At 43.1% G+C, this 25,655-nt stretch overlaps 2 protein-coding genes across 2 annotated transcripts in view; one reads left to right on the forward strand and one right to left on the reverse strand.

Annotated features, from left to right (window-relative positions):
- Window positions 1-1,480: 1,480 nt before the first annotated feature.
- LOC112611948 (ret finger protein-like 4A) lies at window positions 1,481-2,875 on the forward strand. Its single transcript, XM_025365904.1, has 2 exons — window positions 1,481-1,766; window positions 2,268-2,875. Exons 1-2 carry the CDS (start codon window positions 1,481-1,483, stop codon window positions 2,873-2,875), a joined length of 894 nt encoding a protein of 297 aa, XP_025221689.1.
- A 4,109-nt stretch (window positions 2,876-6,984) lies between these two features.
- Window positions 6,985-25,655, reverse strand: part of NLRP11 (NLR family pyrin domain containing 11) — a 40,598-nt gene continuing 21,927 nt past the window's right edge. Inside the window, exons 5-10 of the mRNA XM_025368380.1 lie at window positions 23,476-23,643; window positions 17,972-18,142; window positions 14,133-14,303; window positions 10,741-10,911; window positions 10,326-10,496; window positions 6,985-7,427 (exon numbers count right to left, since the gene is read on the reverse strand). Of these exons, the coding sequence (XP_025224165.1) occupies window positions 7,181-7,427; window positions 10,326-10,496; window positions 10,741-10,911; window positions 14,133-14,303; window positions 17,972-18,142; window positions 23,476-23,643 (1,099 nt within the window). The 3' untranslated portion in view covers window positions 6,985-7,180. The remainder of the gene's footprint in view (window positions 7,428-10,325; window positions 10,497-10,740; window positions 10,912-14,132; window positions 14,304-17,971; window positions 18,143-23,475; window positions 23,644-25,655) is intronic.

Below are 25,655 nucleotides of genomic sequence, written 5' to 3' on the forward strand. Positions count from 1 at the left end.
CTGGGTTCTTTAACACTGTTTTTTGTTTTGTTTTGTTTTGTTTTGAGACGAAGTCTCACTCTGTCACCCAGGCTGGAGTGCAGTGGCACGATCTCAGCTCACTGCAACCTCCGCCTCTTTGGTTCAAGCGATTCTCCTGCCTCAGCCTCCTGAGTAGCTGGGACTACAGGCGTCCACCACCACACCTGGCCGTTCTTTAACTCTTTGGGGCACAATTTCACCAACAGAAACTTGGGTCGTTTCCATGTTTTGGGGATTGGAAATAATGCTGCAATAAACATGGGAATGCAGATATCTTCTTGACATAATTGACTTCATTTTCTTTGTGTGTATACCCGGGAGTGGGATGGCTTGATCATAGGGGAGTTCTATTTTTAATATTTTGAGGAATCTCTCTACTGTTTTTTATACTTGTAGTACTAATTTACATTCCCATCGATAATGTACCAGGATTCCCTTATCTTCACACCCTCAGCCACACTTGTCTTTCGGATCACAGTCAAATTAACAGATGTGTGGTAATATCTCATTGTGGTTTTAATTTGCATTTTCCTTATCATGTGTGAAGTTGAGCACCTTTTCCAGCACCTGTTGGTACATACAAACACATTCAAATGTGTTCTTTAGAGAAATCTCTATTTGGGTCCTTTGGGCATTTTATTTTTGTTTTGAGACAGAATGTCACTCTGTTGCCCAGGCTGGAGTGCAGTGGCACGATCTTGCCTTTGCTCATTTTATAATTGGAAAGTTAGTGTTAGGGTTTTTTTTTTTTTTTTTTTTTTTTTTTTTTTTTCCTATTATGAGTTCCTCAAGTATTTTGGATATTAACCTAATATCAGATACATAATTTGCAAACATGTTTTCCATTCTGCAGGTTTTCTTGTCATCGCCTCCCTTGTTTCCTTCACTATGCAGAACATTTTTTGACATAGTCCAACTTATTTATTTTTGCTTTTTGTGTAATATAATGCTGTAAGTTTCATGCCACATCCAGGCAGAACAAGTACTATGCCATGGGGGTTTTTGAGAAACGAAAAGCTTTATGTTGACATTCAACTCCCAGGGAAAGTATGAGGAGTCCAGCTCTAACCTGCTCCTCATACTGGCTTCAAATCACCATTTATTAGAAAAGGTTCAGAGGACCTGGCATGGTGGCACGTGCCTGAAATCCAAGCACTTAGGGAGGCTGAGGCAGGTGGATTGCTTGAGGTCAGTAGTAGATCAGCCTGGGCAACATAGTGAGAGATCCCATCTCTCCCAAATACAAAAATTGGCCAGGCTTATTATGGAGGTTGATGGTCTGCAGTGCTGTCCAATATAAACATAATGTGATCAACATACATAAGGATAAATTTATTGTCTAATAGCCACATAAATCAAGCAAAATGGTAAAGATGAAAGTGTCCCAAGAGATTTACATGAGTCCCATTCCACTCATGTAAAATCTAATCCCATGCCTATTTATTCCCAGGCAGTGGCCATGGCTGAACACTTTAAAGCAGCAAGCAGTTGTCCTGTCTGCCTGGATTATCTTGAAAACCCCATGCACCTGAAATGTGGATACATCTGTTGCCTCCGATGCATGAACTCACTGCGGAAGGGGCCCGAGGGCAAGGGGGTGCTGTGCCCTTTCTGCCCTGTGGTCTCTCAGAAGAATGACATCAGGCCCGCTGCCCAGCTGGGGGCGCTGGTGTCCAAGATCAAGGAACTAGAGCCCAAGCTGAGAGCTGCTCTGCAGATGAATCCAAGGATGAGGAAGTTCCAAGGTAAGGAATCTGCACTACCTGCTCCAAGCCCAGAAAGGGCCTTGGAAAAAGGAGCTTTTAAATGTCTTTCCTTTCAATACGGGCATCAGCTGAAGTCTGCAACCTAAAAGTTTGTGATTCCAAACATCAGCTGTTGTCAGCGCTCAGTATAGATTTTCGCAGGATCTGTGCCAGTTGATATGAGAGAAAACTATCGTCTCCTCCTTCATCCATCCTATACACTAAGAGGGGAGAAAAACCTTTAATCAAAATATTGAAGAACTTAACAAGAATTTTTACTATGACAAAGGTGGGCTTGTTGCAATTATATTCATACAGTCTATATGTAAAACTGGACTTCATCAGGGGGCCAGGGAAATTCCTAAGGAAAAAATAGGATCTGAGAATGAACGTGGAACAAAAGAAGTGGCAGTGAATAAAATCTTTGGGTCTGTGCAGTAGAAGGGCAGAGGGAGTCTTTAAGGTACGTCTTTGCTGAACTACTGGGTCTTCTTTCCACAGTGGATATGACCTTGGACGTGGACACAGCCAACAACTATCTCATCATTTCTGAAGACCTGAGGCGCGTCCGGTGTGGGAATTTCAGACAGAACAGGAAGGAGCAAGCCGAGAGGTTCGACTCCGCCCTGTGCGTCCTGGGCGTCCCTCGCTTCACTTCCGGCCGCCATTACTGGGAGGTGGCCGTGGGCACCAGCAAAGTGTGGGATGTGGGCGTGTGCAAGGAATCCGTGAATCGACAGGGGAACGTCGTCCTCTCTTCAGAACTCGGCTTCTGGACTGTGGGTTTGAGAGAAGGACAGATCTACTTTGCCAGCACTAAGCCTCTGATGGGCCTCTGGGTGAGCCCCGGTCTACACCGAGTGGGGATTTACCTGGATATAACAATGAGGGTCATTTCCTTCTATAATGTCGGTGATGGGTCCCATATCTTCACATTCACTAAAATTTCTGCTACCGAGCCACTGCGTCCATGTTTTGCTCACGCAGATACAAGTCGTGATGATCACGGATACTTGAGTGTGTGTGTAATTAATAATGGCATTGCCAGTTCCCCAGTTTATCCTGGGCATGGCAACTACACACTTGAACACAGAAAACATCCACAGTAAGTGGCCGTGTGCTCGTGACCAAAGGCGAGAACTTCTCTGCTTAGTCCACTTAGGGTTCAAAGGTATGGAAGAAAAATGTGGGTCTTTCAATGAATTCTGAGCTCTACTTGTATTGCTGATGAAAAATTACATATGGAAATATAGTGTCTTTTTTTGTAACTTATGCTTATGTTTCTTTTACAATAAATGTTTAAAATTTTCAGATGAATTTGCAAATGTTTTTCTTTTGCTTTGCTGTAAGATCAAGTAAATGTGTTATGGAGGTTATAAACTATATAATAATATAAATGTGACCCCCCCCAAGTTAATTGACTTTCTAAATGACAAGGAAACACTGCCTGTGAAACTGGTAAAAGTATGTGCCTCTATGTGTTCAGTTTTACCCAACAACTGGAAAACACATTCATCTCCAGTACACATTGAACATTTGCTAGCATAGACAGATGTGGCCATAAGACAAATCACATTGACATGGAAAATTGAAATTATACACACTGCTCTCAAATGCCAACAGAATTAAATTAGAAATCAGTAACAAGAAGAAATCTGTAAAATCTCCAGACATGAAAATTAAACATCCACTTCAAAATAAAATACAGATCAAAGGCGAACTTATAAAGGAAATTATAAAATACCTTGAGCTAAATGAAAGTAAATGCACAATATCACAAAATTTGTAGATGTAGCTGAGGCTTAGAGGGAAATTTATAGAAATAGACACTGATAAAATCAAGGAAAATACCCTCATCCGTGATCTAGCTTCCATTTTTAAGTGAGCAAATGCAGTGGCAAATTAGGTAGAAATAATACAAAACAAAAACAAAAGACTACAGTAGCAATCAATGAAACAGAAAATTGATAAATGTTATGTAAAATTTAAAAAATTTAAGACCTGTTTTTTCAGGATCAAAGTAGTAAATCTTCAGCTAGAGTGAAGGAGAGAGGAAGGGATGAATTAAAACAATGAGTAAGCAAGAGAAAAGGAAGACAGGGCAAAATCAAAGAGGTAAAGAAAGAGGAGACAGAAGCCCTTTGTGATGGCTCATGCCTGTAATCCCAGCACTTTGGGAGGCTGAGGAGGGAGGATTGCTTGAGCTCAGGAGTTTCAGACCAGCCTGGGCAACATAGCAAACCCCATCTCTACAAAAAAAAAAAAAAAAAAAAGCTGGGTGTGTTGGTTTGCACCTGTGGTTTCAGCCACTTAAGAGACTGAGGTGGGAAGATTGCTTGAGCCCCAGGAAATTGAGGCTGCAGGGAGCCACAATCATGCCACTGCACTCTGGCCTGCACTCTGGCCTGGGTTACAGAGTGAGACCCTATCTTCAAAAACAGAAAAGAAAATGTGACATATATACACAATGGAATAGTATTATCCATAGAAAAGAAGAAAGTCCTGTCATTTGCATCTACAGAAATGAACCTGGAATACACTATGCTTAGTGAAACATACAGCCAGAGAGAGAGAGATATCATACGATCTCATTCACATGGAGAATCTTAAAAAGTGATCTCACAGGCCGGGCGCGGTGGCTCAAGCCTGTAATCCCAGCACTTTGGGAGGCCGAGACGGGTGGATCACGAGGTCAGGAGATCGAGACCATCCTGGCTAACACGGTGAAACCCCGTCTCTACTAAAAAATACAAAAAACTAGCCGGGCGAGGTGGCGGACGCCTGTAGTCCCAGCTACTCGGGAGGCTGAGGCAGGAGAATGGCGTGAACCCGGGAGGTGGAGCTTGCAGTGAGCTGAGATCCGGCCACTGCACTCCAGCCTGGGCGACAGAGCGAGACTCCGTCTCAAAAAAAAAAAAAAAAAAAGTGATCTCACAGAACTAGAGAGCCAGACCGTGTGCAGTGGCTGACGCCTGTAATCCCAGCGCTTTGGGAGGCCGAGGCAGGTGGGTCACCTGAGGTCAGGAGTTCAAGACCAGCCGGCCAACATGGTGAAACCCCGTCTACTAAAAATACAAGAACTAGCTAGGCATGGTGGTGCACACCTGTAATCCCAGCTACTCGGGAGGCTGAGGCAAGATAATCGCTTGAACCCGAGAGGTGGAGGTTGCAGTGAGCTGAGATTGCACCATTGCACTTCAACCTGGGGGACAGAGTGAAATTCCATCTCAAAAAAAGGAAGAATAAAAAGAACTAGAGAGCAAAATGGTGTTACCAGGGGCTGGGGCTGGGGCAGTGAGGAGGGAGGGTTAGGGAACGGTTGGCCAAGATACACACAATTTCAGCTAGGCAGGAGAAATAAATACAACATGGCAACAATAGTTAATATATTGTAATATTCTTGAAAAATGCTAAGCGAGGCAATTTTCAGTGTTTTCATAAAAAAGATGACAACTTTTTGAGGACATGCATATATTTCCTAACTAGATTTACCCATTTGGCAATGCATCTACATTGCAAAACACCATGATGTAACACAATAATTACATACAATTATTCTGACAGTTTAAATAAAACAAAATAAGAATCACACTTTACATGTTAAAGATGTTCCATTTTACCTCAGTGAGATCTCAAAAATTTTAATAAAAAATAGTTTTGTTGAAACTCTCTCGTGAATTTTCCTTTCAGTTATTGTACTTCGTTGCCCCTAAATTGCTTACTGGTTCCTTCTTAAATTTTCTCTTTATCCATATTCTCTATTTGATGAGGAGTTATTCCTCTGGTTTTAGTTCTTCTGCCCTTGGTTTTCTTGAGTTCTTTGTGCATATTTAAGACAATTTAGTATTTGGAGAGGAAGCCCAATGTCTTGGCTTGCTCATAGTGTTATTTTTTCTTACGACTATTATACTTCCTTGTGTGTGCGCCTCATTTTTGTGTGAAAAAGGTGCTTGGCTTGAGCTCCTGGCTCTATGTGAGACCAGAATGCTCAGGTTTACTGTGTATCCCTGTGTCCTAGAAACACTGTCAAAGGAATACATTAGGACAGTCTCCTTAGAAACTGAGCTAAGGATCACTTGAGGTCAGGGTTTCAAGACCAGCCTGGCCAACACGTTGAAACCTCATCTCTACCAAAAATACAAAAAATAACCAGGTGTGGTGGCAGGCGCCTGTAGTCCCAGCTACTCGGGAGGCTGAGGCAGTAGAATTGCTTGAACCCAGGAGGCAGAGGCTGCAGTGAGCTGAGATCGCACCACCGCACTCCAGCCTGGGCCGCAGAGCGAGACTCCATCTCAAAAAAGATTTTCAGCACTTAAAGACCCTAAAACCTACCCAATCTGAGTAGGTATCCCCTCACCTATGGAGGCCTATTAGGTACAGCCACCAGATGCTTAGCCATGGGGCATCGTAAGTACAGTGTCAGGGTTGGAAACATTATCAGAGGATGCCCAGTTCGACTCCCTGTTCTGAAAGAAGGTGAAAAGGAGAGGCTTTTTCTTTTCTTTTTTTTTTTTTTTTTGAGACTGAGTCTGGCTCTGTCGCCCAGGCTGGAGTGCGGTGGCCGGATCTCAGCTCACTGCAAGCTCCGCCTCCCGGGTTCACACCATTCTCCTGCCTCAGCCTCCCGAGTAGCTGGGACCACAGGCGCCCGCCACTTCGTCCGGCTAGTTTTTTGTATTTTTTAGTAGAGACGGGGTTTCACCGTGTTAGCCAGGATGGTCTCGATCTCCTGACCTCGTGATCCGCCCGTCTCGGCCTCCCAAAGTGCTGGGATTACAGGCTTGAGCCACCGCGCCCGGCCAGGAGAGGCTTTTTCTGAGGCCACACATATCTTACATTTCTCTACAGCTTAGAGAAGTCACCTTCACCCCATGGAACACACACACGTTTGTGAGCAGAGCTGGCTGAGAGAGAGGGAGATACGGAAATGAATGCCAGTTATGGTGTTAGGTAGATCCGGGATGAACACGGTGCAGCAGGAATGCAAAGGCAGGAGAGAAGATGAGATGAGGATTTCATTTCAGAGGATTCCTAGAGATACCTTCTAACAACTCTCCCTAGACTAAAACAAAAACAACAAAAACCAAAAACAAAACCAACAAAACCACCAAAAACCAGAACAAAAAACAAGCAACAAACAAATCATGAAAGGATCATAGTTTCTTTCGTGTTACTCCACAATGCCCACTGATAAAAGAATCATGCTTCACACTTTTTTCCAATGCATGTTATCGTTTATTACTTTATATAATCCTTTAAATACTCTTGAGGGAGTGTAGAAATTTTAAGAAATGGTTGACTGGATCAAGGTCACACACACACACACACCCCAAATCGGAAAATTATAGCCTTAATTCTCTTTCATTCCAGTCATGGTAATAATTTATAACAAATACGGTTTATGTAGAACATGATCAAAGGGGTTGCCTAGATGCTGTACTTGACATTCTCATGGCTGTAGACATTCTGGGAAATTTAAAAAACATGTAATCCAAATTAGAATTAGGTATTACTGAACCTGGCTGAGAAGCAGGTATCACACCAATTTCTCTGCCTTCCTTTACAGACCAAGTTTCAGACAGAAAGATCAAATTGGGTTTTCTTTCCTTTACAGTCATCACCATCTGCCGGGTTTCTGCGCTCACGTCATTTAATGGAAGCCTGAAGGAAAACAGAGGGCGAACTCTATTAATGCTACGTGTGAGGTCTCGGCTTTGTTACGTCAATGACTAATTCCCCACATGGCATCCTTTGGGCATTCTTGGGAGTGTCTCAAGCCATCTGAAGAAACAAAAATCTGCTCCAGACTAAACCCTGAGAGCATGATTTCTCCGTTAAGTATTAGAACATAAGGGAAGATTTCCATTGGGAGAACCGTTTGAAGTCATTAGCAGTAACCAACACTACTGTGTGCTCAGTGCTTTACATGCATTTCACATTACATCCTCACCATGGGGAATTCCATTCAAGACTTTATAGGTTCCAATACTGAGGGGTCAAAGTTTCCAACTATGTTTACAGGCTGGACCCAGTGACCCACATCTAATCCCAGCACGTTGGGAGGCTGAGGCAGGCAGACTGCTTGAACTCAGGAATTTGAGACCAGCCTGGGCAACACGCCAAAGCCCCATCTCTACCAAAGATATAGAAACTTAGCCAGGTGTGGTGGTGTGTGCCTGTGGTCCCAGCTATTTGGGAGGCTGAGGTGGATTACTTACACCGGAGAGGTCAAGGCTGCAGTGAGCCATGATCACACCACTGCTCTCTAGCCTGAGAGAACAAGACCTTATCTCAAAAAAAAGAAAAAGAAAATTTACACAGCTAGAGAACAGAAGCACACACCACCGCCCATGCTCACGTTTCTTTCTCCAAATCAAAGAGGGGGATTCAACCACTTATTTTGTGTCCTCTTTATATGTGAGTGTCCCAATTAGCATGTAGGTACAAATACCTTTATAACCTGAAATACGGTCATTTCTGCAGTTTACTTTTGAGCACCTATAATATTGAAACAAAAATATCCGTGGTCTCATGAAGCTCATGTTCTAGTGGAAGGAATTAGATAATAGAATAAACGCATTATACATTTGAAGGTGAAAAGAGCCCTGGGGGAAAAAATAAAGAGAATAAGCAATTTGGAAAATGTGTAATGTTTATGGATTTTTCCATGCATCTGAAAGTTGGACTCAATATCCGTGTTTATGAAAAAAATCATCATTTGGAGATGACAAGGGAAAATAACTCACAGTAGGGCCTCCAGCGTATTGAGTCTGTGATCTCATTTAATCTTTAAGAGTTCTGAGATAATTATCCCCATTTTCCATTGAGAAAAATTGGATGAGTGGGAAATGAGTTACCCCGCCTATATTTTATCAATGGGTCACCAGGAAGCTTATACTTAAGTCTCCAATGCTCAGTAACCTGAATATGGTTTTCCTTTAATAAGGCAGGTAGAAACGGAATGCTAGATATTGCCAGATGTTTCTATATATGTGGACAGTGTGAATGGAAACTGATAGGCAGCTTCTAAATGGCTGCTAACAATCCTCACCTTGTGTCAATCATACCCTTGTATCATCTTCCCCTCTAGCGTAGGCAAGGCCTGTGATTTGCTTCCTTGGAGAAAGAAGCAAATGTCGCTCTGTCACTCAGGCTGGAGTGCAGTGGCGTGATCTCGGCTCACTGCAAGCTCCGCTTCCCGGTTTCAAGTGATTCTCCTGCCTCAGCCTCCTGAGTAGCTGGGATTACAGGTATATACTACCATGCTGGGTTAACTTCTGTATTTTTAGTAGAGATGGGTTTTCACTATGTTGGCCAGGCTGGACTCGAACTCCTGACCTCAAGTGATCTACCTGCCTCAGCCTCCCAAAGTGCTGGCATTACAGGCATGAGCCACAGCACCTGGCCATATTTGCTTCTATCCAATAGGCAAATACGGTGAGATGTCACTTTTTTGGCGGGCCCACATAGAATTGCTACTTCTGCCTTGCTAACAAACTCACTCTATTGCCTTGAAAAACTTGACAAAGAGTTGCCGTTCGCGAGTCGGAGAACGAGTCTGTTTGGTGTTTCATTGCCGATAACTGAGAGCCTCTTCCAGCCAACGGCTGTCAAGGGACTAAGACCCTTAGCCCAACAGCACTACAGGAACTGAATTCTGCCAACAACTACATGATCTTAGAAGCAGGCTGATTTTTCCTTTTCCAGATAGACCTTCAGATTTGACCCTAGCCTTGGATGACATCTTGGCTGCAGCCTCATGAGAGATCCCAAGGACGACCAACTAAGCTGGGATTGGAGTCCTGACACTCACATAGACTGAGATAATGTGCCATTTAACCCCCAAGTTGGTGGTAACATGCATGGCAACAGTTAGCTAACACAGAAAGGAAGAGGACTTTCTTTATGAGAGGAATCTAATGGATCTGGAAACATGAAATAGACTGAGAACTGCCTATTTTTCTTCTCTGGTAATGAGGGGCACCATCCAAGTGGAGGAAAGAAAATAGAAAATATTCAAACATAGAACCCTTTTTGTCTACGTCAAGTATAATATCAATTGTCATCTTTTACTCACCATTGAATATGCCCTCTGCTTTAAGAACTAGGCATACATTTTCAATCTCCCAAAATGAAAGACTTTTTCTTTTTTGTATTTGAAGTTGGCAAGAGGGTTTCTCATCATCTCATAAGTCCTAGACCATCTCAACACAGAATTTTCCCCATCACAGATGGGCGCGGTGACTCGTGCCTATAATCCCAGTACTTGGGGAGGCCAAGGTGGGCGGATCACAAGGTCAGGAGATTGAGACCATCCTGGCCAACATGGTGAAACCCTGTCTCTACTAAAAATAGACAACATTAGCCGGGCGTGGTGGCAGGCACCTGTAGTCCCAGCTACTTGGGAGGCTGAGGCAGGAGAATCACTTGAACCTGGGAGGTAGATGTTGCAATGAGCCAAGATCAGCCTGGGCAACAGAGCAAGACTCAGTCTCTCAAAAAAAAAAAAAAAAAAAAAAAAAAAAATTTCCCCATTACCAAGGAAAATAAGCAACTTACCCAATTATCTGAAGTACACATTCTGGGAGGATCAAGCTCTCAAGAAGTTTTACAACTCCTTCATCACCCAATTGATTTTGAAGTATGTTGAGTCTTTCTAGTGTTTTGTTGGTGGTAAGAACAGAGGCAAGAGACTCACAGCAGGCACCGGTTAACATGCACTCTTCTAGCCTGTAACAAAGACGCACAGGTAAGATGGGGCCAAATCCTTGAGGAAAAATGGCAGATGAGATGGGTGAGAACTGGACATCTACTAAATCCCTCCCCTTACGAGTTTTGGGCAAAAGAACTAACTGTGCCATAACAGCCCCATTTCAAACATCCAAGGTATCGTATTTCCCAATCCACTTCCTCTTGTGCTTTACTTCAGCTGTTCCTAGCTAAAAACAGGGATCTTTCTCCACCAGGCACCTACCCAATATTCACCAACATACAGTCGGGATGTCTCAAACCACCACATAGCAGCTGCATTCCTGCATCTTCTATGCTGTTGCTCCCAATCTCCAGGCTCCTTAGTGTTTCATTAGTAGCAATAACTATGGCAATATATTGACAGATATCGTTGGTAAAGAAACAGCCAGACAGACTGCAAAACAGAAACATGAGCTCGAGTCATGACCACCTGTCTCCAAAGGTTTATTTCACAGAGTGTTAAGCATTCTTGGACCCGTCTTGTGACATTCATGACTAAGGGACTGGTTACAGAAACAAGAGCAGTGTTAACATCTGCGGGTCACTTATAACATACCAGGCATTATTCAAAACTCCTAATGCACATTAAACTCACGATGATCACAAGGCTCTTATCCTGGTTTTACAAGCAAGGAAACTGAGGCCAGGATGTTTTAAGCATTTTGTCCCAGAAAGCCACACACATTCAACCGACACCTTTGCGAGACTGAGCTTGAATTCTGAAGAATCATGTTAGGCAACCTCCTCTGAAATTCACATTTCTACCTTTCAGTACTCATGTCAAAAATCCAACATTGAGAAGGGCGAAATACATTCTTTCTAGAAAAAGAATTTTACCAAATGGTCCTTCCTCTCAAAGCAAGCCAAGTACTCACGATTGTCCATGTTCTCCCATGTGACGTGCTATCTTGTTTTTCCATTCACATCTCCCCCATTGTCTACTCCTACAATCCTACTTCGTTGCCTCACCACACTGGCTGGTCTTCATGCCGATTCTGGAGCATAGTTGGCTGTTTCTGTGTTAACAGCACTGCACTGACTATTCATTCTGCTTGGAAGCCTCAGTCTAGTGATCTGTATGACTCCATCCACAACCTTCTCCAAGTCTTTGCTCAAATGTCCCCTTGTCAATGAGGTGACATTGACCTTGCTTAGAGATGGCCACCCCCTACCCTTGCACTCCTGATTACATACCCCTAGTATTGAATAAAAAGTTTCCATAGCACTTTTTACTGCCTGATACGGGAGTTGACAACCTTTTTCTATAAGGGGCCAGATAATAGTTTAGGCTTCACGGGCCATGGTGCCTTTGTCACATCTACTCAATTTTGCCATTGCGGCACAAATGCATTCATGAAACACATGTAGATGAATGGTTATGTTCCAGTACAATCTTCATAAAAACAGGCAAAGGGCCAGATCTGGCCCCTGGGTAATGTAATTTGCTGACCTCTGGCCTAACAATAGGTAAGTTTCTTATGTTTTCTTTCCTGTCTCCCCCAGTGCCAGTACAAGATCCATTAATACATGGATATTTATTCTGTTCACTGATGCATCCCAGCCACCTAGAGGAGTGCCTGACATTTAACATACACTCTACCTTTGTTATAGAATGTATATTAAATACTGAATAATCAGATATTAAAGCAGATTCCAGAAAATCCTATTTTTCATTTAGTAGTTATAAAAGCTGGGTAGTACATGCCTGTAGTCCTAGCTACTCAGGAGGCTGAGACAGAAGGATCACTTGAGCCCAGCAGTCAGACTGGCCCGGGCAATATAGCAAAACCCTGTCTGTAAAATATATAGGACATTAATGATGTGCCAACCATATCCATCCTTTCAAACTTAGAGGAAAATAAAGGCTGATAAATAATGCGGGGTTTCACATGCCCTATGGGAGCTCATAGAGGGGGTTCCTATCCAGATTTGGGTAGGTAATAGACAAAATGGACAGTTATACTTAAGATAATTCTTGAAGGATGACAAAATAATATATTTGGAGTCTACAACAAGCTTCAAACTATAGTCTGAGAGCCAAATCTAGACTTTGTTTTTATAAATAAAGTTTTATTGGAACATAGCCACACCCATTTGTTGACATTTTTCCTGGCCTCTCTTGAGCTATGGGAGAGTTAAAAATAGTTATGACAGGGACATTATGGCCCACAAAGCCTAGAGTATTTACTGTCTAACCTGTTATAGAAAAAGGTTTCTAACCCCTATTCTACAGTATGAGTGAATTTGTCTCAACCTACTAAGTACAAACTAAGGGCCATGGGAAAAAAAGGGAGGGTGGGTTATATTATTTTCCCAAAGGCAGTTTTCCCTAAACTACCTTGCCAAAGGAAGCAAGATTCTAGAAAAGAAAAGGTATCCCTAGAATTTCCTATTTCACCTGCCCATTTGTACCAAATGACAATGGTAACGAGGATTTAACTTATAACTATGAGGCAGAAATAAACTTAAAATAAGATACCAGACTGCTGAGCATATTCTTATACAGTCTTGTAAGCACTTCAGGAGCTCACAAGCCATGGTGTTGCTATTTTATAAACAGGAGATGCTTTTAAGATATCAGTTTCTTGTATTTGAGCCAAAAAAAAAAAGACATTTGAGGTAGAACATTTTCAAAAGAGTTCAAATTAAACAACTCCAACAAATTTTTTTTTTTTTTTTTGAGACAGAGTCTGGCTCTGTCGCCCAGGCTGGAGTGCAGTGGCCGGATTTCAGCTCACTGCAAGCTCCGCCTCCCGGGTTTACGCCATTCTCCTGCCTCAGCCTCCTGAGTAGCTGGGACTACAGGCGCCCGCCACCGCACCTGGCTTGTTTTTTTGTATTTTTTTTTAGTAGAGACGGGGTTTCACCGTGTTAGCCAGGATGGTCTTGATCTCCTGACCTCATGATCTGCCCGTCTCGGCCTCCCAAAGTGCTGGGATTACAGGCTTGAGCCACCACGCCTGGCCTCCAACGAATTTTTTAAACAATTTTTTTCAGGCAAGTGGGAGGCTCATTACTTCTGAGAAAATATGAGAAGTTTGATTATTCAGCACCATTGATGAGGCACACTTAGAAAGCTGTAGTGACTTGTTACATATTTTTTCCTGGAAGTTGCATCAGAAGCCATTGCATCATGCCTAAGTTAGATGTCTTTGGCCAGTACCAGGGGCTTGGATATGGCCACCTCCCCCAGCGCATCCCTTTTCCAATAAAGCTATTTCCCAACAAAAAGATGCCCCTATGATCGCCCACCCCAAAAGATATTCACTGCCTCAGACATTGTAAGCCAGGCCAGGGCGGGATCTTTGGGTCCCTTCTCCTGTGGCATTTTCCCATCCTATGTCCACCTGGGAGCAGGGGGAGGAGCCTGGTCCAGGCACCCTTCTCTATGTGATAAGGATCAGAGATTTTGTGAACTCTGCTCCTTCTGAGCTAAAAGGTGTCACCAACGAATCTCAGCGTGCTTTCATGTCGCCTATCTTGGAGAGCCCGTGCTCCCGTACCCCTCTCACCCATGATGCCATCATTGGAATCTTATCCCTGTCACCAACCCCACCACCCAAGGCCTTACTGCAGCAGAAACACGGTCATCCAGGACAACTGTGGGAGACTTACTACAGCTCCTCTAACTGACAGGTTGGAAATATCAAGGGAAACGTCACATGCAACACTCCGTAGTTTTGTAAGTGATTCACACACAGGTCCAGTTGTTTCAGAGTTCGGCCGAGCAGAAGCACCCTTCCCAGGGAGCTGCAGCATTTTTCAGTGAGACAGCAGAAGACCAACCTGCGTGGGGACCACACACACACACACACACACACACACAGAAGAGTGAGTCAGTAACACAGTGTGAGCGCCAGACAGGGGAGTACTTTAGACCACCTACCCCACGCCCACGAACGCCTCGATGCCCTCCTGCTACCATCGCCCAAAATCTCTACCAATGACTTTCTTATTTGGAAAAGGAGATTAACAGTACCCCAAAGAGTGCAGAGGTCAACATGTAGAATGGATAATGCAGAACAGGCCATGAGAAAAATCGAACTCCAACTTCCACTAATGGAATAACCTCATAGAAGTTACTTCTAGAACCTGGAGTCTCCCATTGTTTGATAAAGTATATTTGGATCAATTGAATCCTAAGATTTTTCAGTTTTTTTTTTTTTTTTTTTTTTTTTTTTTGAGACGGAGTCTCACTCTGTCGCCCAGGCTGGAGTGCAGTGGCCAGATCTCAGCTCACTGCAAGCTCCGCCTCCCGGGTTTACGCCATTCTCCTGCCTCAGCCTCCCGAGTAGCTGGGACTACAGGCGCCCGCCACCTCGCCCGGCTAGATTTTTGTATTTTTTTTTTTAGTAGAGACGGGGTTTCACCGTGTTAGCCAGGATGGTCTCGATCTCCTGACCTTGTGATCCGCCCGTCTCGGCCTCCCAAAGTGCTGGGATTACAGGCTTGAGCCACCGCGCCCGGCCTGATTTTTCAGTTTAAAAACTCACAATGAAAGAGTTACTTTGTTATTTATAAGTGAATATAGGAACTGTTGAAGATTTTTTAAACTAGGAAAAAGTAAAGACAGACAACACACGAGAAGCCCTTCTGCAAGCCCATTTTGTGGTATCCCGTTTTGTCTGTCCAGGTTTAGCTTGTTGCCAATATATGGAAGTTTATTCAATCCTAATCTGGATTTCCAGCTTCTATTTTTTTCCATTATTTATTTTTAAATAATTTTAAGAATAGAGATGGGGGTCTCACTGTGTTGCCCAGGCTGGTCTTGAACTCCTAGGCTCAAGTGATCCACCTGCTTTGGCCTCCCAAAGTGCTGGAATTATAGGTGTGAGACACCATACCCAGCCAATCCTCTACTTTTTTAAAACCGTTTTCTGTTTGCCCTGGGAATACTGCACTGGCAGTGAGCTGCACTTTTTTCTAAACAGGGGATAGGCTAAAAAGTTGGAAATAGGCCAGGCACGGTGGTTCATGCCTGTTATCCTGGCACCCAGGGAGGGGGAGATGGGAGGATCACCTGAAGTCAGGAGTTCAAGACTAGCCTGGTCAACATGGTGAAACCTTGTCTCTGCTAAAAATACAAAAATCAGCCAGCGTGGTGGCACACGCCTGTAGTCCCAACTGCTCGGGAGGCTGAGGCAGGAGAATTGTTTGAACTGGAGAGGCGGAGGTTGAAGTGAGCCAAGATCTTACCACTGTACTCCAGCCTGGGCAACTCTGTCTCAAAAAAAAAAAAAAAAAAAAAAGAAAATAACCAATTTATTGGTTGGAAGTACTGAATCTTGGCTCTGGTATGGGAACAGGGTAGACTAGACCAGAGGTTGGCAGCAGACCAAAGCTGGTCCCTTCCTGCTTTTGCATAGCTGCAAGCTTGGAATGGTTTTTGTGCTTTAAAATGATCGGAAAATGTATATGTAATTCTATTAATTTGGGTTTGACGAGTGGAATGAGCTATGTTTTCCTTTGTATACTGATGTGTGCTTAAATTAATATGTACAAGTTAAGACTAAGAATGAACTGGAGAAGTTTCCCTGTTGTCCTCGTAGAAACCAGTACTACCAACTCATTTGCATACTGTTTTCCAGCTGTCAGATTTGGTCACGACCATAAATTTGGCCTTTTACAGGCATTTTCCTCAGACTACTGATTTCTTTCATGTTTAGGCTTAGAAATTCCTTGCCTACTTAAAATATGTTACCAAAACAAACAGTTTTTGCTTTAGTATATCGGGATTATTTTAAATACAGGTATGAACTATGAAAAACTCCACACCCAACAATCTAAGGTGATAAAAATGTTCTAAAAGTTGTATCGTAGTGTTGTACAACTCTAAACACACATTAAAAAACATCAAATGTGTACTGTAAGTGGATGAATTTTCTGTTATGTAAATTATACCTGGAACCAGTAAAAAAAAAAAAAAAAAAAAAAAAAAGACAAAATCTAGCAGGAAACAAAAAACTTGTAGATATGACATGAAAAAAAAATACCTACTTGGAGTCTGATTATTGAACCAATGATCTGTCCTTTTCATGAGATCTTTTACAACAAAATTAGCTCATATTGACAATTACTTACTGCATTCATCTGGGGCTAGATAGATCCTAGAACAATTTGAGATTTAAAAAATATGGCTGGGACTCTGTCTCAAAAAAAATTAAAAAAAGAAGATAAAAATATATATAATGCGATATTATATAATATGAACAGGAGTTTGTGGTGTTACCCTGCAATCAAACAAGTATTTTTACAGGAAATATACAAAGAATATTATATCCGTTTGTGTGTTTTGGAATCTAGCAAGTCCTAAAAAGGGGCTAAAGGGGACCAAGAAAAAGGGGGGCCAAAAAAGGGCAGAACAAAAACAAAAGATGACCTACTGTGTTCTTATCTTTTTGGAATTTGGAATTGTGAATGGGGAATTGTGTCCTTAAATACACTGAACTGCTTACTCCGTTTTGTTTTCTGACCATGTTTTATAGATCTCCACCCTTCGTTTTTGTACTTTTATGCCTCACTGTTGCCACTTTTTTGCTTTCATTGTGTTTGCCGCGCCCCAACCTTCTGGAAGATTGCCTTTCTAGCAACTTTCCCAGAGCAGAGACAGAACTTACCTATGAGTAACCCACAGGAGGTATAGATACAGGGAGAGCCTGTCTTCCACCTTCTTGAAAGGAGACTCAAGGGAAAAAAAAATCCTATTTCAAGGCAGTCTAGCACCACACCTTTCCTTTGCTTTCGTCCTTGTGTTCTCAGTTACATCTCATCCCACACGACACCCAGTTCACGTGTTCATTGTGAGAACAATATAGGTTCCCCGCTCTTAGTCAGTTGCTATGGCCTAGGTGCTGTGTTTGGAATGTGGTGACCTTTTTTTTTTTTTTTGAGACAGAGTTTCGCTCTGTCACCCAGGCTGGAGTGTAGTGGCGCAATCTCGGTTCACTGCAACCTCCGCCTCCTGGGTTCAAGCAAGTCTCCTGCCTCAGCCTCTCAAGTAGCTTGGACTACAGGCACCCGTCACCACGCCCAGCTAAATTTTTTATTTTTAGTAGAGACAGGGTTTCACTGTGTTGGCCAGGCTGGTCTTGAACTCCTGACCTCGTGATCCGCCCACCTTGGCCTCCCAAACTGCTGGGATTACAAGCATGAGCCACTATGCCCAGCTGTGACCACCATTTTTAACTCTCTCTCCAAAGATGTACGTTTGGTCGTGTTATGACCGCACTGTCCAGATTGAGAAACTCAAACTGAAGAAAAATCCAGAAACATTTCTGCCAACGTTTCGCAAATCCACTGTCAACCCAGAGTATGAACCCAGACCTACTGAACTCCAAAGACCGTGCTTTTGGCTGCTTTCCTGTCCCTTTCCCTGCCACCGTTCTTTGATCGTGTGTTTAGATAGTCAAGTCAATCTGAGCTGCTACGTGGTGAGCTTGTCTGAGCCAACTTACGCCAGTGATGTAAGAGTGCAGTTGGGATGAAGCAAGGCATTGCACAGTATGTTCACCCCGTTGTTCCTCAGCGGATTGTTGGTTAAAGTCAGTTTTCTCAGACTCCCGCCGTTGACAAGGAGCGAGGCGATTTCTCCGCATTCGCTGGCTCGCAAGTCACATTTCATCAAGCTGTAAGAGGAAATCCGGAGATGAAAAGAGGCTCCCCTGTGTAAGCCATCCCCTCGTTTAAATTAAAAAAAAAAAAAAATCAGACCCAACGAACTGAGAAGATATCTACTTGGAAATAAATAGATCCCTCTGCTTCTAACCTTCCTCTCCCCACGCCACTTCTCAGAGTTCAAATTTGGGCGAGGTTACGGATTCGAGAAGGGCTGTGAGTAGGCAGTTCCTTCCCCTTCTGCATTCGTCTCCACGTGGCTTCCAGGGTGATGGTTCAGAATGGTACGTCAGGGATCAAGCAGCTCCCCTGACCGCGGGATGTGGGTACGATCACATTTAGAAATCTGATCGAGACCCTCAACTTACCATCACATTTACAAGGACTTCTGATGTTTTTTCTGCCTAACCTTGGTGCCCCACATGCTCTGGCTGTCAACTATCCGTCTACTTTTTTTTTTTTTTTGAGATGCACAGATACAACCCAGGCTGGAGTGTAATGGCATGATCTTGGCTCACAGCAACCTCCGCCTCCCAGGTTTAAGCGATTCTCCTGCCTCAGCCTCCTGAGTAGCTGGGATTACAGGCACACATCACCACGCCCGGCTAATTTTTGTATTTTTAGTAGAGACCTGGTTTCACCATGCTGGTCAGGCTGGTCTTGAACTCCCAGCCTCAGGGGATCCGCCCTCCTCGGCCTCCCAAAGTGCTGGGATTACAGGCGTGAGCCACTGCGCCCGGCCTATTTGTTACTCATTCCGTACCATCCTCCCTGATCTCCTCACTCTCCCTTCAAGTCCACAAGCACATTTTTGCTTCAGTGTCTAGTACCCTCATCTCCGCTTAGTGATTTTCCCCGTGGGACCCTCTTTCAAAAAAAAAAAAAAAATTTTTTTTTCCCTTAAATTATCCAGGAGAGGTGGTGCGCATGACTGCAGTCCCAGCTACTTGGGAGACTGAGGTGGGAGGATCTGTTGAACTCGGGAGTTCGAGGCTGCAGTGAACTATGATCATACCAATGTACTTCAGCTTGGATAACACAGCAAGACCCACCTCTTAAAAAAAAAAAAAAAAAAAAAAAAAAAGAGAAAAAATAAGTAAAATAAAAATAAATGATCTTTCCCCAGATAGCTGCATGGTTTGCTGTCTCGCTTCCTTCAACTTGTCACTCAATGTTCTCTTCTTTAATGAGGACTTTGCTAACCATCATTCAACTAATATTGTCTACCATGTTTCAGGCATTGTACGAAGTTCCTGGGATACAGCAGAGAACTGGAAGAAATACGATGGAATTCCAGCATTGTAAAGACAGGGCTGAACGTATAATGTGCCTAGTAGATGATCAGTTCTTTATAGAAAGTAAATCAGTAGGTCAGAGAAAGAAAAGGATGTATTCTACTTCCTTACGGGGCAACCACTGAGAGAAGCCTGAACTCCTCTCTCACTGAGCCATCGTACCTGGCCTGCGTATTCTATTGTGAATGAAAATGGAAGCCATTGAGGGTTTGAAGATTCGAGGACAGAAGAGTCACAAGATCTGACTTAAATAACGTAGAATTTTAGCAGAAACTTGAGAGAAGAGGGCAAGCTCTGAACCTCTAGGACAAGAGAATTTCTGTTAGAAGAAATGAGTGGAAAGAGTGTGAAGCAGGAGTAGGTTTGGTGTTTTAAACATCTACCACTAACAGTGCAGCCGCAGCACGGTACATAAACAGGAGATGGGGACAGGGTTAGCCAGGGCCACCCAGCGTGAAATGGTATATTCTGTATTATTTTTTGAGACAGTTTTGCTCTTGTCACTCAGGCTGGAGTACAATGGTATGATCTTGGCTCACCACAACCTCTGCCTCTTGGGTTCAAGCGATTCTCCTGCCTGAGCCTCCCAAGTAGGCGTGCACCACCACGCTTGGATAATTTTGTATTTTTAGTAGAGACGAGGTTTTGCCATGTTGGCCAGGCTGGTCTCGAATTCCTGACCTCAGGTGATCTGCCTGCATCGGCCTCCCAAAGTGTTGGGATTACAGGCGTGAGCCATCGCGCTGACCTGTGTATTCTATTTTGAATGAAAGTGGAAGCCATTGAGGGTTTGAAGATTAAAGGACAGAGTCATAAGATCTGACTTAAATTGCCATTATCCTTAGCAAACTAAGGTAAGGACAGAAAACCAAATACTACATGTTCTCACTTATAGATGGGAGCTAAATGATGAGAACACATGGACACATAGAGGGGAACAACACACACTGGGGCCGACTTGAGGGCTGAGATTCAGAGGAGGGAGAGGATCAGAAAAAATATCTATGAGGTACTAGGCTTAGTATGTAGGTGATGAAATAATCTGCACACCAAACTCCCATGCCACAAGTTTACCTACATAACAAACCTAAACATGTATCCCTGAAGCTAAAAGTTAAATAAACTAAAAAGAGTTAGTCTACCCTTGTAGTAAAGCTGCTATATAAAAAAATAAACCTATGTTTTGCTTCAAACACAGACACACACCCCCCTAAAACAAAACAATACAAACTAGATGAAAGTTGCCCTTCTCCACTCTCTTTTCCAGGTAGCAAGCAAAGGTATGGACAGGTAGGAAGTTCTGAAGTACTGCAGGTAGGTGGGAGATGGGCTGGTCTACCATGCTTAGCAGTAAAAGAAGCAGGAAGGAGTCAGATGGATCTACTCTAACAATAGACCTAGAAAAGTTGTCTAAGCCAAGCCACAAGAAAATCTGTATTTGAAATGCCTGTTTAAATATCAAAGTAAGAGGCTGAGGTGGGCAGATCACGTGAGGTTGGAGTTTGAGACCAGCCTGGCCGACGTGGCAAAACCCTGTCTCTACTAAAAATACAAAAATTAGCTGGGTGTGGTGGTGCACCCCTGTGGTCCCAGCTACTTGAGAGGGTGAGGCACAAAAATTGCTTGAACCCAGGAGGCGGAGGTTGAAGTGAGCCGAGATGGCCCCACTGCACTCCAGCCTGGGCGACAGCAAGACTTCGTCTCATAATATCAAAGTTGATATCTCTACAAGTACTTCATTGAGTCTGAATCCAGGAGAAATGTTTATAAATAAGTACCTGAGAGTCTTCATCACATAGAGGCTACTTAATGCCATGAAGAAGAATGCGTAGAAGGGGTATAGAGAAGACATTTAGAACCACTTGGAAATACCCCAAAGGTAAGAGTCCAGGAAGATGAAAAACAAGCAAAGACAACTGAGGAGGAACAATCAAGGTTTGGGAGAAACCAAAGGCCAAGAGGAAAATGTGTTCCAAGGTGAAAGGAGTTTGGGGCGGGGAGGCATTGAGGTAGGGGAGAAGCTACCTACAAAGTGGCAAGAGAGTTGGCATTTAGCTGGAAGAATGTGATACGGAGAAAGGATGCCGAGTGAGATGGAAGGCAATGACTCTCAAGAACCATGGAATCTGAAATATGTCAGAAAGAAAGTGAGGGGCTGGGTGCAGTGGCTTCCAGCACTTCAGGAGGCTGAGGTGGGTGGATCACTTGAGCTCAGGAGTTCAAGACCAGCCTGGGCAACATGGTGAAACCCCATCTCTACCACAAACACAAAAATTAGCTGTATGTGGTGGCAAGCACCTGTAATCCCAGCTACTTGGGAGGCTGAGGCAGGAAAATCGCTTAAACCCGGGAGGTGGAGGTTTCAGTGAGCTGAGATCACACCACTGCGCTCCAGCCAGGGCAAAAAGAGTGAAACTCCATCTCAAGACAAAAACAAAAACAAAAACAAAACAAAGCAAAAAAACAAAAAGAAAGGGATGAGGGAGGTGAAAGGGTGAGAAGCTGCTGCTTAAATGGCTGAAGGACGCAGTAGGATTAAAGGGTGGGAAGATTTGCTTATAAGACAAAGTAGCTTGAGAATACAGGAGGTGCTGTTAGAGCATGAGGTACTTGAAATTGAGAGTACAAGCGAAATGCACTTATTGGAGATGAGGTCTAGCAAGTGGCATTATCCAACATTGAGTCACTAGCAAATAGAGCTACTGAGCACTCAAAGCATGGCTAGCATGACTGAGGCACTGGATTGTTAGTTTTACTACATTTACATTGGTATTTATTATTTATTTATTTATTGAGATAGAGTTTTGCTCTTGTTGCCCAGGCTGAAACGCAGTGGCGCCATCTTAGCTCACTACAACCCCCGCCTCCCGGGTTCAAGCGATTCTCTTGCCTCACCCTCTTGAGTAGCTGGGATTACAGGCACCTGCCACCATACCTGGCTAATTTTTGTATTTTTAGTAGAGGTGGGGTTTCACTGTGTTGGCCAGGCTGGTCTCGAACTCTTGAATTCCTCACCTCAAGTGATCCACCCCCTCTGCCTCCCAAAGTGATGAGATTACAGGCGTGAGCTGCCAGGCTTGGCTAGTTTAAATTTAAAGGTTGATTCCAAATTATTGGAAGACTTAAGTATGTTTAGGACATGGGCATGTGAATTAGTTCTCTCAATTGTAAATTTTATGAAATCAATATGGAGGTCAAACAATTCTGATGATAATGTGCCTGAGTGGTGATGTTCTGAAATACTGGGTTCTGCAGCCTTTATACAAAAAGGAATATACAATCACATCAATAGCTTTTTGTACCAATGACATATGGATATAATTTGATATGCTTGGTTAAAATACTGTTAAAATTAGTTTCAAGGCTGGGCATGGTGGCTCACGCCTGTAATCTCAGCACTTTGGGAGGCTGAGGCCTGTCGATCACCTGAGGTCAGGAGTTCGAGACCAGCCTGACCAACATGGAGAAGCCCTGTCTCTACTAAAAATACAAAATTAGCTGGGCATAGTGGCACATGCCTGTAATCCCAGCTACTTGAGAGGCTGAGGCAGGAGAATCACTTGAACCTGGGTGTCGGAGGTTGCGGTGAGCTGAGATCCCAACATTGCACTCTAGCTTGGGCAACAGGGGTGAAACTCCATCTCAAACAAACAAACAAAAAAAGAAAATTAGTTTCACTTGCTTTCTTTTACTTTTTAATGTGGCTACTGGAAAATTTCAGTCTGTGGCTTGAATAATTTCCACTGGACAGTGTTGTAGGGTTTGACTAGTAGTCTGTACTTCAGAATGACCACAGGAGTTAGATCATTAGAGAAATATCAGTCAAGGGAGGGAGAAGCCATGTTATATGAAATATCAATGTAGAAATTAAACTCAAAAGACAGGAATAGTGTTGGTGAGAGAAACAAATCACGTGCTAAAAAAAAAATTGAGGAAAGAATGATATCAAAAGGTGGGAGCAGGTAGTGTTATTGAAGGGGCATCTCTATCCACCAACACCCAACCATTCCCCTCACATGCACTGAACTTTCAGCCAAGCAACGACTCACCTCAGATGACGTATTTGGCATGTGGACTTGTCCAGGATCTCACGCAGAAGTGAAAACATATTTAAGGAAATGGACGTACAGTTGAGGCTCAGGTGTATCAGGCTCCGGTTACGAGCCAAAGCCTTGAGTAAGTCTTCAAAACCAGAAGCAGTCGAGATATAGGACAACCTGTGGAAGATAAAATAGCAGGAAAGCACCAGTGAAGGTTCAAACATCTTCTCCGCAATTTCTCCTGTCTGCCTCACTTCATTCTGTGACAAAGATTCTCAGTGGATTAGGTCCTTACACGTGGCTCCCGATCTTAAATTTTTAGTCAGGTCAGAAGACTATTGCTAATTCCAAGGTCAGCTTGTTGACTTTGAAGTAATCCCCTGGGTCTTTATGGTGTGTTCACCTCATGACCTTTCTTAAGCGGGACCCACAAGTGGGATACTAAGAATACATCCGCATGCACAAAGATACTAAGATACATCCACATGCACAAGTTTAACCATGTTTTTCTATACTGAGAGCAAAAGCCAAAATATGCTGATGGCTGATATAGCCACAGGATCAACCACATGTAAATTTTTCAGTTTCAGCAGTCCTAGCCAGAGCAATCAGGCAAGAGGAGGAAATAAATGGTATCCAAATAGGAAGAGAAGAAGTCAAACTATCCCTGTTTGCAGATGACATGATTCCATATCCAGAAAACCCCATAGTCTCGGCCCCAAATCTTCTTCAGCTGAGAAACTGCAAAAGTTTCAGGATACAAAAAGAGAAAAATAAAATCAATGTACAAAAATCACTAGCATTCCTATGCACCAAAGACAGCCAAGCTGAGAGCCAAATCAGAAGTGTAATTCTATCCACAATTGCCTCACAAAAAATACCTAGGAATACAGCTGACTAGAGAGGTGAAAGATCAAAAGGAGAATTACAAAACACTGCTCAAAGAGATCAGATGACACAAACAACAGAAAAAACATTCCATGCTCATGGAGAGAAGAATCAATATTGTTAAAATGTCCATACTACCCAAAGCAATTTACAGATTCAATGCTATTCCTATCAAATTACCAATGGTATTCTTCATAGAACTAGAAAAAACTATTTAAAGTTCACATAGAACCAAAAAAGAGCCTCAATAGCCAAGGCAATCAATCCTAAGCAAAAAGAACAAAGCTGGAGGCATCACGCTAACTGAGTTCCAACTATACTATAGGGTTATGATAACCAAAACAGCATGGTACTGGTACAAAAATAGACACATAGACCAATGGAACAGAATAGAGAGCCCAGAAATGAGGTCACACAACTACAACAGTCTGATCTTCAACAAAGTTGACAAAAGACAAGCAATGGAGAAAAGACTTCCTTTTCAACAAATGGTGCTGGGATAACTGGCTAGTCATATGCAGAAGACTGAAACTGAATGCCTTCTTCACACCACATCCAAAAACCAACTCAAGATGGATTAAAGACAAAATGAAATGCAAAACTATTAAAACCTTGGAGGGGCCAGGCACAGTGACTCATGCCTGTAATCCCAGCACTTTGGGAGGCTCCGGTGGGCGGATCACAAGGTCAGGAGTTGAAGACCAGCCTGGCCAACATAGTGAAATGCTGTCTCTACTAAAAACACAAAAATTAGCTGGGCATGGTGGTGGGTGCCTGTAGTCCCAACTACTCAGGAGGCTGAGGCAGGAGAATTGCTTGAACCTGGGAGGCGGAGGTTGCAGTGAGCCGAGATCATGCCACTGCACTGGGGAACACAGCAAGATTCTGTTACAAAAAAAACAAAAAAATAAAAAACCAAAAACCAAAAATACAAAAAAACAAAAACTAGGCAATACCATTCTGGACATAGGAACGGGCAAATATTTCGACACGAAGATGCCAAGAACAATTGCAACAAAAGCAAAAATTGATAATTGGAATGTAATTAAACAAAAGTATGCACAGCAAAAGAAACTATCAGAGTAAACAGACAACCTACAGAATGGGAGAAAACCTTTGCAAACACTGCATCTGACAAAAGTCTAATACCCACATCTATAAGGAACTAAAATTTACAAGAAAAAAATAACCTCCTTAAAAAGTGGGCAAAGGATTTAACAGTTTTCAGAAGGTGACATACATGCAGACAACAGGCATATGAAAAAGAACTCGATATCACTGATTAGAGAAATGCAAATCAA

Source organism: Theropithecus gelada, chromosome 19, assembly GCF_003255815.1.
Source record: "Theropithecus gelada isolate Dixy chromosome 19, Tgel_1.0, whole genome shotgun sequence".
In the NCBI taxonomy this organism is placed as follows: Eukaryota; Metazoa; Chordata; class Mammalia; order Primates; family Cercopithecidae; genus Theropithecus; species Theropithecus gelada.

What these genes read in the sequence shown, in the direction of transcription:
- LOC112611948 (XM_025365904.1), top strand. Translation starts at nt 1,481, where the DNA reads ATGGCTGAACACTTTAAAGCAGCAAGCAGTTGTCCTGTCTGCCTGGAT. An exon ending in AAGGATGAGGAAGTTCCAAG is followed by an intron (nt 1,767 to 2,267) that starts GTAAGGAATCTG and finishes TTCTTTCCACAG; the next exon opens with TGGATATGACCTTGGACGTG.